The sequence below is a fragment of the Equus quagga genome, chromosome 20, assembly GCF_021613505.1.
Source record: "Equus quagga isolate Etosha38 chromosome 20, UCLA_HA_Equagga_1.0, whole genome shotgun sequence".
Classification (NCBI taxonomy): Eukaryota; Metazoa; Chordata; class Mammalia; order Perissodactyla; family Equidae; genus Equus; species Equus quagga.
Genome location: NC_060286.1, coordinates 220321 through 234294, shown reverse-complemented (window position 1 = coordinate 234294; position 13974 = coordinate 220321). Strand labels below are relative to the sequence as shown.

At 37.7% G+C, this 13974-nt stretch overlaps 1 protein-coding gene across 6 annotated transcripts in view; it reads left to right on the top strand.

Annotated features, from left to right (window-relative positions):
- Positions 1 to 13974, top strand: part of TXNDC16 (thioredoxin domain containing 16) — a 124036-nt gene that overhangs the window by 11937 nt on the left and 98125 nt on the right. For all 6 annotated transcript variants that reach the window (XM_046647794.1, XM_046647792.1, XM_046647793.1 and 3 more), the window contains 2 exons: positions 2267 to 2340; positions 3164 to 3238. In XM_046647794.1, coding sequence (XP_046503750.1) covers positions 2267 to 2340; positions 3164 to 3238 — 149 coding nt within the window. The remainder of the gene's footprint in view (positions 1 to 2266; positions 2341 to 3163; positions 3239 to 13974) is intronic.

The window sequence follows — 13974 nt, the reverse complement described above, 5'->3', positions numbered from 1 at the left end:
CACACAGCCTTCTAATAACTGGCCTTTCTCCTTTCACTCTTGTCCCACTTAACTCTTCTGCACAGGTGAGTCAGATCACGTTGCTGCCCTCTCAGAAAGGCTTCCCATTATGGCTAGGGTAAAACAGAAATTCCTCACTCTTGTGCACATTCCCTTCCTTGCTAATCTCATTTTCTGTCCCTCCACTGTGCTCAGTTTGTCCCTGACATATACTGGTCATCTTTTAGTTACTTGAACCTGCTAGGTGTGTTATTTCCACAAGGCCTATGCAGTCATTTCCCCCTCTGCTTAGAACTCCTCTCTTCCACATATTTATATATTTATATGCATCACTCCGTTACTTCAGTTCTTTGCACAAATGTCACCTCAGAGAAGCCTTCCTTGACTACTGATCTAAAATGCCCTGTCACTCACTACCCCCTTACTACTTTTTTCTTTATAGCAGTTAATGTTACTTGTTAGTTTTTTTAACTGTCTGTCTCTACTTTTAGAATGTAAGTTCTAAAGATAAAAGATTTTTATTTGGATTTTAATTGTACTCCCAGAGACTAGAACAGTGACTAACATATGGTAGGTGTTTAAATATGTGTTGAATGGATGAATGGACAAATCTGTTGTCATAATATCAACTGTCTCCTGTGCTCTGACTTTTTAAAATTCTCTAAAAAATTACATACACTAAAATTTGCTCTTTTTGCTTATGGCTATATTCTGACTTTTAATTCTAGTTCTGTATTCCTGATGTCTTTTCTGGGTATCACTTCTCCTTTTGTAGCTTTTTAAAAACAAGTGTAGCTTCCCCAGAATTGTCATTCTGCTTCCTCAAACTCTATTAAAAAATTGAACAACAACAAAAAAACTCCAAACCAAAAGCGAAAAACTTACAAAACCCCCCAGGTTTACAAAGTCCAAGACAAAATCGCTGTTGTTCTTCCAGCCTGAGCCTTGGTTAAGTTATGTCGGTGGCTACCCATTGCCCCGTCTAGAAACCTCTTCATTCTCTTGATCTCTTTCCGTCCCCCTCTATCCCATGCTGCATACACATGCTCAGTCTTAGTTTTACTTACTGTGTTTGTGAAAAGCCTTTTGAGTCTCTTCGCCTTGTCTGCTTTACTTCAGGTCCCAGTCACCCTTGACCTATACTCATGTGATATTCTGTTAATCCGCCTTCTTTGTGCTCTCCTACTTTCCATTTTTTTCTTCATGTTGCTGCCAGAATTGTCCTTGTATTTTTCACATACAGTCCAGATTATAAGCTATCAAGGGCTGTTATGACTGCTGGAACACCGTCAGGGACTCACGTCCATTCTTTCTGTTTCACCGTCCTTAGCAAGGGTTTCTTCTTTGAAAATGCTTTATGGTCCACAATTACTGCTGATGACCTAGCTGTCTTATCTGTTTTTTGTCTGGAAGAAGTGGAAAGTGCAAGAGTCATCAGTCAACTCCCTTTTAAGGGCCTTTTGAGATCCCAACCCAGTGATTTCTTTCTTTTTTTTTTTGAGGAAGATTAGCCCTGAGCTAACTACTGCCAGTCCTCCTCTTTTTGCTGAGGAAGTCTGGCCCTGAGCTAACATCCGTGCCCATCTTCCTCTACTTTATATGTGGGACACCTACCACAGCATGGCGTGCCAAGCGGGGCCATGTCCGCACCTGGGATCCGAAGCGGCGAACCCCTGGCCGCCGAGAAGCGGAACGTGTGAACTCAACCTCTGCTGGGCCAGCCCCAACCAACCCAGTGATTTCTAACACTGCTTGGCCATCCATAGCTCTTGGGGAGTCTGGAAAAGTCTTTTACTGGAGGACTTGCTTTTAGTGAAGTTCTGTTAGTAAAACAAAAAGGGAGGATGGATTTTGGGTAAGAAACTGGCAGTCTCTGCCACACCTGTGTTCCCGCTGCTGAGATGCTTTCATAGTCCCAACCTACCTTTCGCTTCTGTGCTTTTGCTTATGATTTTTTTGGCCTGCCTTAGTTGTTTCTTTCCTTTTCTACCTGATTACCTGCCACTTACTCCATAAGATTGAATTAAATGTAAACTCTTAGATATAGTTAAATATAACTCTTAGGTGTAGAAACTGTTCTTTTCTCTGGGTTACCTTAAGCATTTGAATAAGTGAGCAAATTATAGGATACAAATCAGAAAGAAAAATAAAATAGGAAATTTGACCTGGAGACAAACTGTAATGTTTAATTTTATTTCTTGTTTCCCTTGCCAAGAAACTTGACCTTTTGATATGTAATCTAAACCTTAAATATAATCTTTTAAAGGTTAATTGTGTCAAAGAAGAAACATCAAGATACTGTGGAAAGGAAAAGGATTTGATGAAAGCGTATTTATTCAGGTAAACTATTTTTTGAGTGTGAGAGACAAATATAAAGCTGTACTTTTCTCTATATATATATTTGAATATATAAAATATCACTAAGCCAGAATAAAGTATGCAGTGGGGATTACATAAAGTTTAGCAAAATGTCCAAGTAATAGATTTGTTACCTGCACTTTAGCTTCCTTATCTATAGAATAGTACCTACCTCACAGCGTTGTTTTGAATATTACGTGAGAATCTTATGTACACTTCTACTACAAATGCCTTTAAATAAGTGCTTAGCAAATTCAGTGTTCTGAGTAGGTATGTCAGGTCCATGTGTGGATGTGAAATGAGCATACTTTAGTTTTGAGAGGTCTGCCAATGTCCTGGTTACAGATTCCTTTGCGCTTGGGTCTGCCCGTCTACCTGAGATTTCTCGAAATCCTTTCTTCCAACGCTGGGATATGGCCTCCGAAGTGGGGAGAGACTGTGTCTCCTCAGGGGCCTGCTGCTGAGGACACTTCTTTCTCTTTCCTTGTCTCCTTCCAAGCTCATTGGAGGAATCTGTGTGTGTGACAGGGAGGTTGGTGGTAACCTTGGAAGCCTCGTTGGGACTCACGTTTTTTTCCAGTTTTTTTGCCAGGCCCAGGGGCAAAGCTTTTCAAAGTCAACATATTTATTGAGTATATATTCAGTAATATTTGAGGGTGTATTATGGCCAGCACTCTGGTAGGTGCATGGAATAATGGGTAAGACACAGGCTCTAACATCAAAGAACTGATTGCCTAGTTTATTAGACAAGTAAGCTCAATTCCAAGGAAATATTTCTGTAATGCTTTTTAAAACTTTTTTATAGGGGCAACGTATTACTCAGAGAGTTCCCTACTGATACCTTGTTTGATGTGAATGCCATCGTTGCTCATGTTCTCTTGTAAGTACAGGGGGTATCCATTCACTTATTCTTATTTATCTGTTAATTTCATTTTAAACAACCACAATCCATTAAAATATTGTAGGGTTTTAACATTATATTTGTAGGCATCAATTTCTCACAAATTGTTCGTCTGTCTTCCCACATAGAGGATCTAAAATTTGAATGGCAAAGGATATAGAAACATGTAGATAGTGTATATAAAAGTAGGAGATGATGTGGGGCCAGTCTGGTGGCATAGCAGTTAAGTTCATGTGCTCCACTTTGATGGGCCGGGGTTTGCTGGTTTGGATCCTGGGCACAGACCTAGCCCTGCTTGTCAAGCTGTGCTTTATATGTGGCAGGCATCCCACATATAAAATGGAGGAAGATGGGCACAAATGTTAGCTCAGGGCCGGTCTTCCTCAGCAAAAAGAGGAGGATTGGCAGTGAATGTTAGCTCAGGGCTAATCTCCCTCAAAAAAAAAAAAAAAAAAAGACAGAACACAACCACATGGTCATAGTATTGGTGTTTTTTTCTTTGTGAGGAAGATTGGCCCTGAGCGAACATCTGTAGCCAATCTTGCTGTTTTTGCTTGAGAAAGAACGGACCAGTTTGCTTTTGATTCTGTCTGTGGAGAGGATTTTAACAGGTAAGAAGCTCATCTTTGCTGTTCTCACTGGGATTTTTAAAATATCTGGCATCCCTCCCTCCATAGGCTGATGTTTTTCTGGAGTCTGTAGCTCTGTGCCTGTTTGGTAAGTACAGAAGCCATACAAAGGGTCCCAGCATGTGCCTGAGTGTCTCTCAGACATGGGAGCGAATCCTAATGTAACTTCCCTGCTGTGGAATCTTGAGGCCTGAGATTCAGGCCTTTGTGGGGTCTATTCCTGCAGTCTCCCGCTGAGTGAAGTCTAGCATTCTCTTTGGTGACAGAGCTAGAAACTGCAACTTGTCAGGGACATGAGTTTACATGGACCTTTCCAGTTTAACGTTGTTGTAGGTCTGTTGCCCACTAAGACCTTCACTGACATTGACTCTCTTTCCTCCTTGCTTGGCTCTCCTCTTCCTTCTCCTTTCCAACTGGACTCTGACAAAAATTGCATGAAAGTTAAATTACAGGAAACTGAAAACTTATAGGTGAAAAGTGGTGATTATTACTTGGCAAAGGGACACTTTTAAATGTTCCAGTACCAATAATATATTAATGAAAGGTCTTTAGAAATCCTGACAACCATGGACCCTGAGGCCTGTAGACTAAGAAGCCAATTGTAAGGGGTAAAAGATGTCCTTTTGAAGAAGGAATTCCAAAGAGCTGTTGGGCAGCTTGGAAGCCCTTTGCTGGGAGAGAGAAGGGGTGGCTATCTTGAGGGTGGAGTCATAAAAAGCTTAGCAAAAAGTCCAAGTAATAGATATGATCTTTGTTCTCAGGAAGCTTACTAGTCTAGTTTTACAGTGAATACCTGACGACTGTCTTTGACCCAGAAATGAGGGTAAAGAAACAGAGAAAGAAGGTTCTTTGAGGGATAGGGGAGGAGGGTATTAAGACTGTCTCTGTCAAGTTTGACCACAAATCCTGGAGTGGCAGGTCCGTGTTGGACAACGTGATGACAAGGTGGTTTTGAAAGAATTAGGCCTTAGATGTGGAGAGGCTGTCAGTGCTGGAAACTGGCTAGCCTGTGGGGCTTGTGTCATTCAAGTCCTCTGCAGCAGCATCTCGTTCCTACCGCTGTACCAGTGCTGATTCATGGAACAGTAATTCCACCAATAGATTATCCCCGTGGTCCTTCCATATGCCAGAAACTTGTTAGGCATTGGGGATGCAAAACAGAATAGGGTGTGGCTTCTATTCTCTAGGAATTCAGCGTTTTGTTGCAGAGACAGATATATAAACGGAAAATACTGTGCAGTAAGTAAAATAGAAATGTATGCATAAGGGCTTCATGATCCACAGGGTAGGCAATGGTTACTTGTGTCTGGAATGAAGGTGGATATTTGTTAAGGTTTCCTGAAGGAGGTGGCACCTGGGATGAGTCTTAAAGGGTAAGCAGGAGTTTGCTGGTGAAGACCTGAGCCTCAAGTAGCAGCTGTAGGAATGGGAACCCCTGAGTGCAGGTCTAGGTGTTGTCAACATAGGTCATCCAAGGAGCATCCTACACATCACCAACACTTATGGGAAGAAGAAATCGAGGGGAGAAATAAATGTCAAGGAAGTAGAATTCCGAAGAGGCAACATCCTCATTTTTGTTTAAAATGTGGGAAAAATGGCTTGTGGAATACAATATTTTACAAATATTTTCAGTAATGATATTTAGAATGTTGAAGAACTGTGCTAAATAGTATGCCATATCATAACTGTACCTTGCAAATTACCATGAGGAGAAAAAATGCCTTTCAATCTCTCATCCTACTTTTTTGTGCTAAAACCATCAGTTTGAAATACCCAGTGCCTGGCAAGCAGTTTCTCTCTCTTGTGCTCCTTTGTGGTTGCATGCTGTCCATAGAAGTGGAACTGGACTCTTGCTTGATATGTTTTGCCTATTTTTTTTTTTTTTTGAGGAAGATTAGCCCTGAGCTAACATCTGCTGCCAATCCTCCTCTTTTTGCTGAGGAAGACTGGCCCTGAGCTAACATCCATGCCCATCTTCCTCTGCTTTTCATATGGGACGCCTACCACAGCATGGCGTGCCAAGCGGTGCCATGTCTGCACCCGGGATCCGAACCGGCGCAATCCAGGCCGCCAAAGTGGGACGTGCGCAGTTAACCGCTGTGCAACCGGGCCGGCCCCTTGTTCTGCTTATTTTTCTATCATGTTTTGAACTTTATTATTAATTTCTAGATACCCTCCTTATATAAGGGAGACACAAACTGTACTTTTTTCCCCTCAAGTTTGTCATTTATCTTTTGAATTTCCCTATTTTGTTCTTTTAAATATTACCTGGTCAAATTTATCTTTTCTCTTTTGACTTCTGGATTTTAACTTGTACTGAGATCTCCCTTATGCCATTGTTACAAGGAAATTACTTTTTTTTTTTTTAAATGAATAGACTTTGTTTTTTAAAGCAGTTTTAGGTTTACAGAAAATTGAACGGGTTGTACAGAGAATTCCCATATACCTCCTTTCTCATCTGTACTCAGTTTCCTCTGTTATTAACATCTTACATTTGTTACAGTTGATGAACCAATGTTGACACATTATTATTAAGCAAAGTGCATAGTTTACATTAGGGTTCTCTCTTTGTGTGATACAGTTCTATGAGTTTTAACAAATATAAAATGACATGAATCCACCATTATAGTCTCATACAGAATAGTTTCATTGGCTTAAAAAATCCCGTGTTCCATCTGTTCATCTCTCCCTTCCACTCTCCAAGCACTGATCATTTTCCTATCTCTGTGGTTTTGCCTTTTCCAGAGCGTTGTGTAGGTGGAATCATACAGCATGGAGCTTCTTCAGATTGGCCTCTGTTTCTTGGCAATATATATTTCCTCTATGTCTTTTCATGGCGGAAAGCTCATTTCTTTTTATTGCTGAATAAATCCCATTGTATGGTTGTATCACTGTTTATCCAGTCACCTATGGAAGGACAGCTTGGTTACTTCACTTCCAAGTTTTGGCAATTGTGAATAAAGCTGCTATAAATGTCTGTGTGTATGTTTTTTGTATGGATGCGGTTTTCCACTCATTTGGGTAAATACTTAGTGGTGTGATTTCTGGATCATGTGGTAAGAATTTTGCGTTCTCACCTACAGTGAATGAGTTGTTGCAGCTCCACATCATTGTCAACCTTTGGTATTGTCAGTTTTCTTTATTGTAGCCATTCTAATAGGTGTGTCGTGTATCTCGTTATTGTTTTAATTTGCAAATTTTCTAATGGCATATGACATTGAGCATCTTTTAATACGCTTATTTACCATGTGTATATTTTCTTCGAAGGGGTAGATCTTTGCCCATATTTTAATTGACTGGTTTTCTTATTACTGAATTTTGAGTTCTTTTGTATAATTTGGATACAAGTCCTTTATCAGATATTTGTTTTGCAAATATTTTCTCCCAATCTGTGGCTTGTTTTTCATTCTCCTAACAATGTCTTTTGCAGAACAGAAGTTTTTTTTTTTTTTTTTTTAGCATTTATTAAACTCAAGTTTTTTTTGAGGAAAATTAGCCCTGAATTAACATCCACCACCAATCTTCCTCTTTTTGCTGAGGAAGATTGGCCCTGAGCTAATGTCCATGCCCGTCCATCTTCCTTTACTTTATATGTGGGATGCCTGCCACAGCATGGCTTGATGAGTGGTGCCATGTCCCTGTCCGGGATTTGAACCAGGGAACCCCAGGCCACCAAAGCGGAGCACATGAACTTAACCGTTATGCCATTGGGCTGGCCCCAGAAATTTTTAATAATAATGAAAACCAACTTAACAATTTTTTGTTTCATGGATCGAGCTTTTGGTGTTGTATCTAAAAATTCATTGCTAAATCCAAGGTCACCAAGATTTTCTTCTGTGTTATCTTCTAGGAGTTTTATGGTTGTATGTTTTGCATTTTTGTCTGTGATCCATTTTGAGTTAATTTTCGTGAAAGGTGTAAAGTGTCTAGATTCATTTGCTTGCATGTGGATGTCCTGTGGGTTTAGCACTGTTGAAAAGACTATCCTTTCTCCATTAAATTGCTTTTGCTCCTTTGTCCAAGATCAGACTTGATTTGTGTGGATGTGTTTCTTCTCTTAATGTTTTAATGATTTCAATTTTGCATTTAAATCTTCAGTTTGTTTTGAATTTAACTCAGTGAATGGTATGAGGGATGGATTTAGCTGTATATTAGGCAGCCACATAGTTTGTCCCGACACAATTGAGATTAATGAATCTCAGTTTTCAAGATGTCATTTTGTATGCTGAGCATGCATATATTTGGGTCTACTTTTGGATTTTCTATTTCATTAGTCTGTCTATTTTTTTACTAGTAGCATTGCTTTAATTGTTGAGGCTTTGTAATATAATATCTGAAAGGTCCAGGCCCTTGATGTTTCTTTTCAGAATTAATTGTTTGTTTTGTTTACATAAGATGTTTAAAATTACCTTGTCCAGGTTCTTCCCTTCCCTGACTAAATCCTATTGGCATTAAATTTATAAATTATTTTAGGGATAGTTGACATCTTTAGAATGAATCTTCCCATCCCAGAACCTGATGTCTTTCCATTTATTCAGGTTTTCTTTTGTGTCCTCTAGTAATGTTTTAACACTTTCTTCATATATGCTTGGACACTGAAATTTCTTCCTAGGTATTTTATGTCTTTTGTATCTATTGTAAATGGGTTCTTTTCTTCCATTATCTTCTAACACACACACACACACACACACACACACACTCTGATATATTTCTATATGTGTATGTATGTGTAATATATATATATATTATGTATATGTATAATATATGTATATGAAAGATAGAAGTATAATGTATGTATGTATATTTATAATGTATATAATGTATGTATTTTTCATATATATTTACATATACATATTTATGTGTATTAAGTTTGTGCTCTTGACCTTACTGAATTTTTATTATTTAAAAAAAAGACTGGAAAATCAAACAAGTTAGATTGTGGTAACAGTATCCTTATTGTAGAATGCATGAGAAATATAGAAAGCCACAAAAACATCCCCTGAAATTCTTCATAATCTCATTACCCTGAGCTAACAGTTATTTATTTATTTTTGTTTATATCCTTGCCTTGTTTTCTAAGATGCCATTAACTGATATTAAATATATACATAAGAGGTATATGTCTTTTTTTCTAAGACACTGTTATCTGATATTAAATATATGCATAAGAGCTATATGTATATATAATATATTATATAATGTGTGTATAGGTATATATAAATAATTCTTCTGAGTTTGCATTTTATTAGGCAATAGTTAAACAGGTAAGCTAAAATTTACTGACAGTTCTTCCGTTTACCAAAATTGATCAGTATACATATTCAAATATATTAATTTAAATTAACCTGTCAGTTATTTTTGACCCAAATCTACTACTTTACCTGATAATCAAGGAGAAGAAATATTTCCAGAGAATGTTTGGATTGTTCTTATAGTTCTCAAAACACTTGTATATGAACTGAAAACTTGCATTTGAGAATATTTATATTGTTTTATTTGGCTTGCTTTTTTTAAAAAAACTTTTTATTGAGATGATGATAGTTTACAACCCTGTGAAATTTCAGTTGTACATTATTGTTAGTCATGTTGTAGGTACACCACTTCACACTTTGTGCCCACCCCCACCCCCCTTTCCCCTTCTAACCATTAATCTGGTCTCGTTGTCCACGTGTTTAACTTCCACACGAGTGGAGTCATCCAGAGATTGTCTTTCTCTATCTGGCTTATTTTGGCTTGCTTTTGAAAAATGTCTAACTCATGCTGTTATTTTTTCCCCCAAAGCATTTGAATTTGTTCTTTATGTAGAAGTTTTGATTAAGACCAGTGATCCACAATTATACTTGAACTTCTTCGTCAGCAGAGAAGATCGCGGTTTTAGGTGATTTCTTATTTTCATTATATAGGGAAATTGCAATTGGGGAAAAATTAGTAAAATCTAAGAATAAGGTAGCAAGTATTAACTTCAGGTAACTTTTACACTAAATATTTAAAGAATTATATACTTATGTGAATGGCCAATTAAGTAGTGTTTTTTTGTAGGATATTCAAAATATTCTTGAAATATCATTGATTAAAGATATACTAATTTATTGCTCAATTAAAATTTTCTCACACTGATTTTTCAGGATATATTAAGTGAAATAAACCAAGTGTTTAGAGTATAGCATAGTACCATGTATGTAATAAAGGGAGTGTTAAGTCCAAAACACGGAAAGGTCTCTAGTGTTACCCTACTTGCATATATGCTTGCAGAAACACCAGGCGTCTGGATCAGAAATCAGTTTACACAGCAATAACAGCATCCAGGGTAATGTGGTAGAACTAGATCCCCATACCACGTTCTCCTCTGAGCAACAAGGTGAGAGCCATATGCTTATACCTGTACTTACAGCTGTGGAGAAGGAGAGCTCAGGAATTATGAATCTCTGAGATTATATAGGAGCTGGCACATCTATCTACTCTTTCCTTTTGGAGATGAAGTGCTTATCTTTTTCTCTGAAATGTAACAAAATCCTCTCTTGGGTCTGGAGAAGAAGCTCTCTATCCCTAAATGTAAGCATTTAGTTCCAGGGAGGATGAGAAAGATTTTATTAGCTTTGAATGGGAGCAGATGGCTCCAGAGAAAAGGACATAAGATTAGAATGTGAACGGGAGACATTCTCCATCTCTGTGTCAAGCCAGTTTTCATCTTCGGTAGACTTGGATCATATAGGAACACTGAGGAATCCAGAAAAGGATTGTCTTCTAACAGAGGCATATATAAATACGTATTTATGGTATATATGGATATGGCATAAATGTTTCAAGGTTTCACAAGAAACCGATAATATTGGTTTAGAGGAATGGAATGGGGACGCTGAGGTCAGGGGAGGAATTGTAGGTAAACTCTTCACGCTTCAACTTTTTTGGTACCTTTTGTATTTGGAATCATATAAAAATGTTACCAACTTGCAAAATTAGTAAAATTTAAATTAAAAATAAGAATTTGGATTTATAGGCTAGAAATTCTTAGCTCTGTTTTCTAAAATATACGTAGTGAAAGTTAGTGGAATTGGGTAGTTTGATAACTATGTGAGGAAAATTTTACTTCTCAGCTTTGAGAAGGGATTAAGAAAGGTGATATTTAGAAAAAGTAAGTAAAGTAACAACCAATCTTTATTCGTTGAGTGAGAATACCGTATATCTAACCAGTCTGAGGCAAGTCAGTTAGAGGTATAGGAAATTAAGGCATTATAATCTCAAATGTGGATTGGAAGGTTGTATGCTATATGAAGAAGCCAGGGTTTACTGTGGATTTGAGGCCCCTTCCTTATCTTCAATCATGTGATCTGTGCAATTTATCTTTTCTGATTGCTAATTTTCCTCATCTTTAAATGTTAAAATTGCAGCCTAATGAGATTATCGTGAAGATCAAATAAGATAATGCATGTGAAAATGTGTTGTGGATTTTACCCAGCGCTCTACAAATGTTAGTTGCTCTTTTCTGTATAAATGGAGGAAGCCTCATTTTGCAATTAAGGAAAAAAGCAATCCAAATTCAGATGTCTACCTGTGGTTCTGTTTCACAGACAGTGCTAACACAAGTGAGTTCATGTGAGAGTATGCTGTGACAGTTGCTGAGGATATTTGCCATCAGGCAGCAGTTGCTAACAAAGGCCATTCTTCTAGTCATTGTTGACTCCTAAAAAGTGTCAAATGATGCAAAAAGGAAAGATCGTCCAGTACCGTAAGAAACAATGAAATCTCAATAACTCTTCATTAAGATGTGCTACTTGATATTCTTGTGACGATATTTTGTCAAAAATGGAAGGTATCTTTCCCTTTATTCTTATTTAGTTATTTTATTGAGGTAATATTGGTTTATAACTTTATATAAATTTCAGGTGTACATCATTAGAGTCTGATTTCTTTGGAGATTCCATCATGTTCACCACCTAAAGAGGAAGTTTACCCTCATACCACACACATGTGCGAATCTCACCTCATTTTGCCCTCCTCCTTCCCACCTTCCCTCCTGGTAACCACCAATCCGATCTCTGTCCCTATGCATTTGTTTGTTGTTGTTTTTATCTTCTATTTATGAATGAGATCATACAATATTTGACTTCCTCCCTCTGACTTATGTCACTGGGCATAATACCCTCAGGTCCATCCATATTGTCACAAATGGCAAGATTTCATCTTTTTTTATGGCTGAGTAGTATTTCCTTGTGTATATATACCACATCTTCTCTATCCATTTGTCCCTTAGTGGGCATCTAGGTCGCTTCCAAGTCTTGGCTTTTGTGAATAATGCCACAATGAACATGGGGTGCAGGTATCTTTACGCATTCCTCTTTTCGTGTTCTTTGGATAAACACCCAGCAGTGGGATAGCTGGATCGTATGGTAGTCCTATTTAGTTTTTTAAGGAATCTCCATACTGTTTTCCATAGTGACTTCATCAGTTTGCACTCCCACTAGCAGTGTATAAGGGTCTCATTCTCTCCACATCGTCTCCAACACTTATTATTTCTTGTCTTGTTAATTATAGCCATTCTGAATGAATGTAAGGTGATATCTCACTGTAGTTTTGATTTGCATTTCCCTAATAATTAGTGATGTTAAACATCTTTTCATGTGCCTGTTGGCCATCTGTATATCTTCTTTGAAAAATGTATGTTGAGATCTTTTGCCATTTTTTAACTGGATTGTTAGTTGTTTTGTTGTTGAGATGTATGAGTTCTTTGTATAGTTTGGATATTAACCACTTATCAGATACATGGTTTGCAAATCTCTTCTCCCAATTGTTAGGTTGTCTTTTCGTTTTATTGATGGTTTCCTTTGCTGTGGAGAAGCTTTTTAGTTTGATGTAGTCCCATTTGTATATTTTTTCCTTGCCTGATCAGACATGGTACTTGAAAATATGCTGCTAAGACTGATGTCGAAGAGCATACTGCCTATCTTTTATTCTAGAATTTTTATGGTTTCAGATCTTATATTCAAATCTTTAGTCCATGTTGAGTTAATTTTTGTGTATGGTGCAAGATGATGGTCTACTTCCATTCTTTTGCAGGTGACGGTCCAGTTTTCCCACCACTATTTGTTGAGGAGACTTTTCTTTCTCCATTGTGTATTCTTGGCTCCCTTGTTGAAAATTAGCTGTCCAGGGATGCGGGGGTTTATTTCTGGGCTCTTGATTCTGTTCCATTGATCTGCGTGTCTGTTTTTCTGTCAGTACCATGCTGTTTTGATTACTACAGCTTTGTAGTATATTTTGAAGTCAGGGAGTCTGATGCTTCCAGCTTTGCTCTTTTTTCTCAAGATTCTTTTCGCTGTTCAGGGTCTTTGTTGTTCCATATATATTTTAGGATTCTTTGTTCTATTTCTGTGAAAAATGTTGTTGTAACTTTGATAGGGATTGCATTGAATCTGCAGATTGCATTAGGAAATATGGATGTTTTAACTATGTTAATTCTTCCAGCCTGAGAACACGGAATATCTTTCTATTTCTTTGTGTCTTTTTCAATTTCTTTCAACCATGTTGTATAGTTTTCAGTGTACAAGTCGTTTACCTCTTTGGTTAAATTTATTCCTAGATATTTTATTCTTTTTGTTGCAGTTGTAAATAGGATTGTATTCTTTTTTTTTTTTTTAAAGATTTTATTTTCTCCTTTTTCTCCCCAAAGCCCCCGGTACATAGCTGTATATTCTTTGTTGTGGGTTCTTCTAGTTGTGGTATGTGGGACGCTGCCTCAGCGTGGTTTGATGAGCAGTGCCATGTCCGCGCCCAGGATTCGAACCAACGAAACACTGGGCCGCCTGCAGCGGAGCGCGCGAACTTAACCACTCGGCCACGGGGCCAGCCCCAATAGGATTGTATTCTTAATTTCTCTCTCTGCTGCTTCATTGTTAGTATATAGAAACGCAACTGATTTTTGTATGTTGATTTAGTATCCTACAACTTTACCATATTCATTTATTACTTCTAAAAGTTTTTTGGTGGATTCTTTAGTTTTCTATATATAAAATCATGTCATCTGCAAATAGTGACAGTTTCACCTCTTCCTTTCCAATTTGGATCCCTTTTATTTCTTTTTCTGTCCTG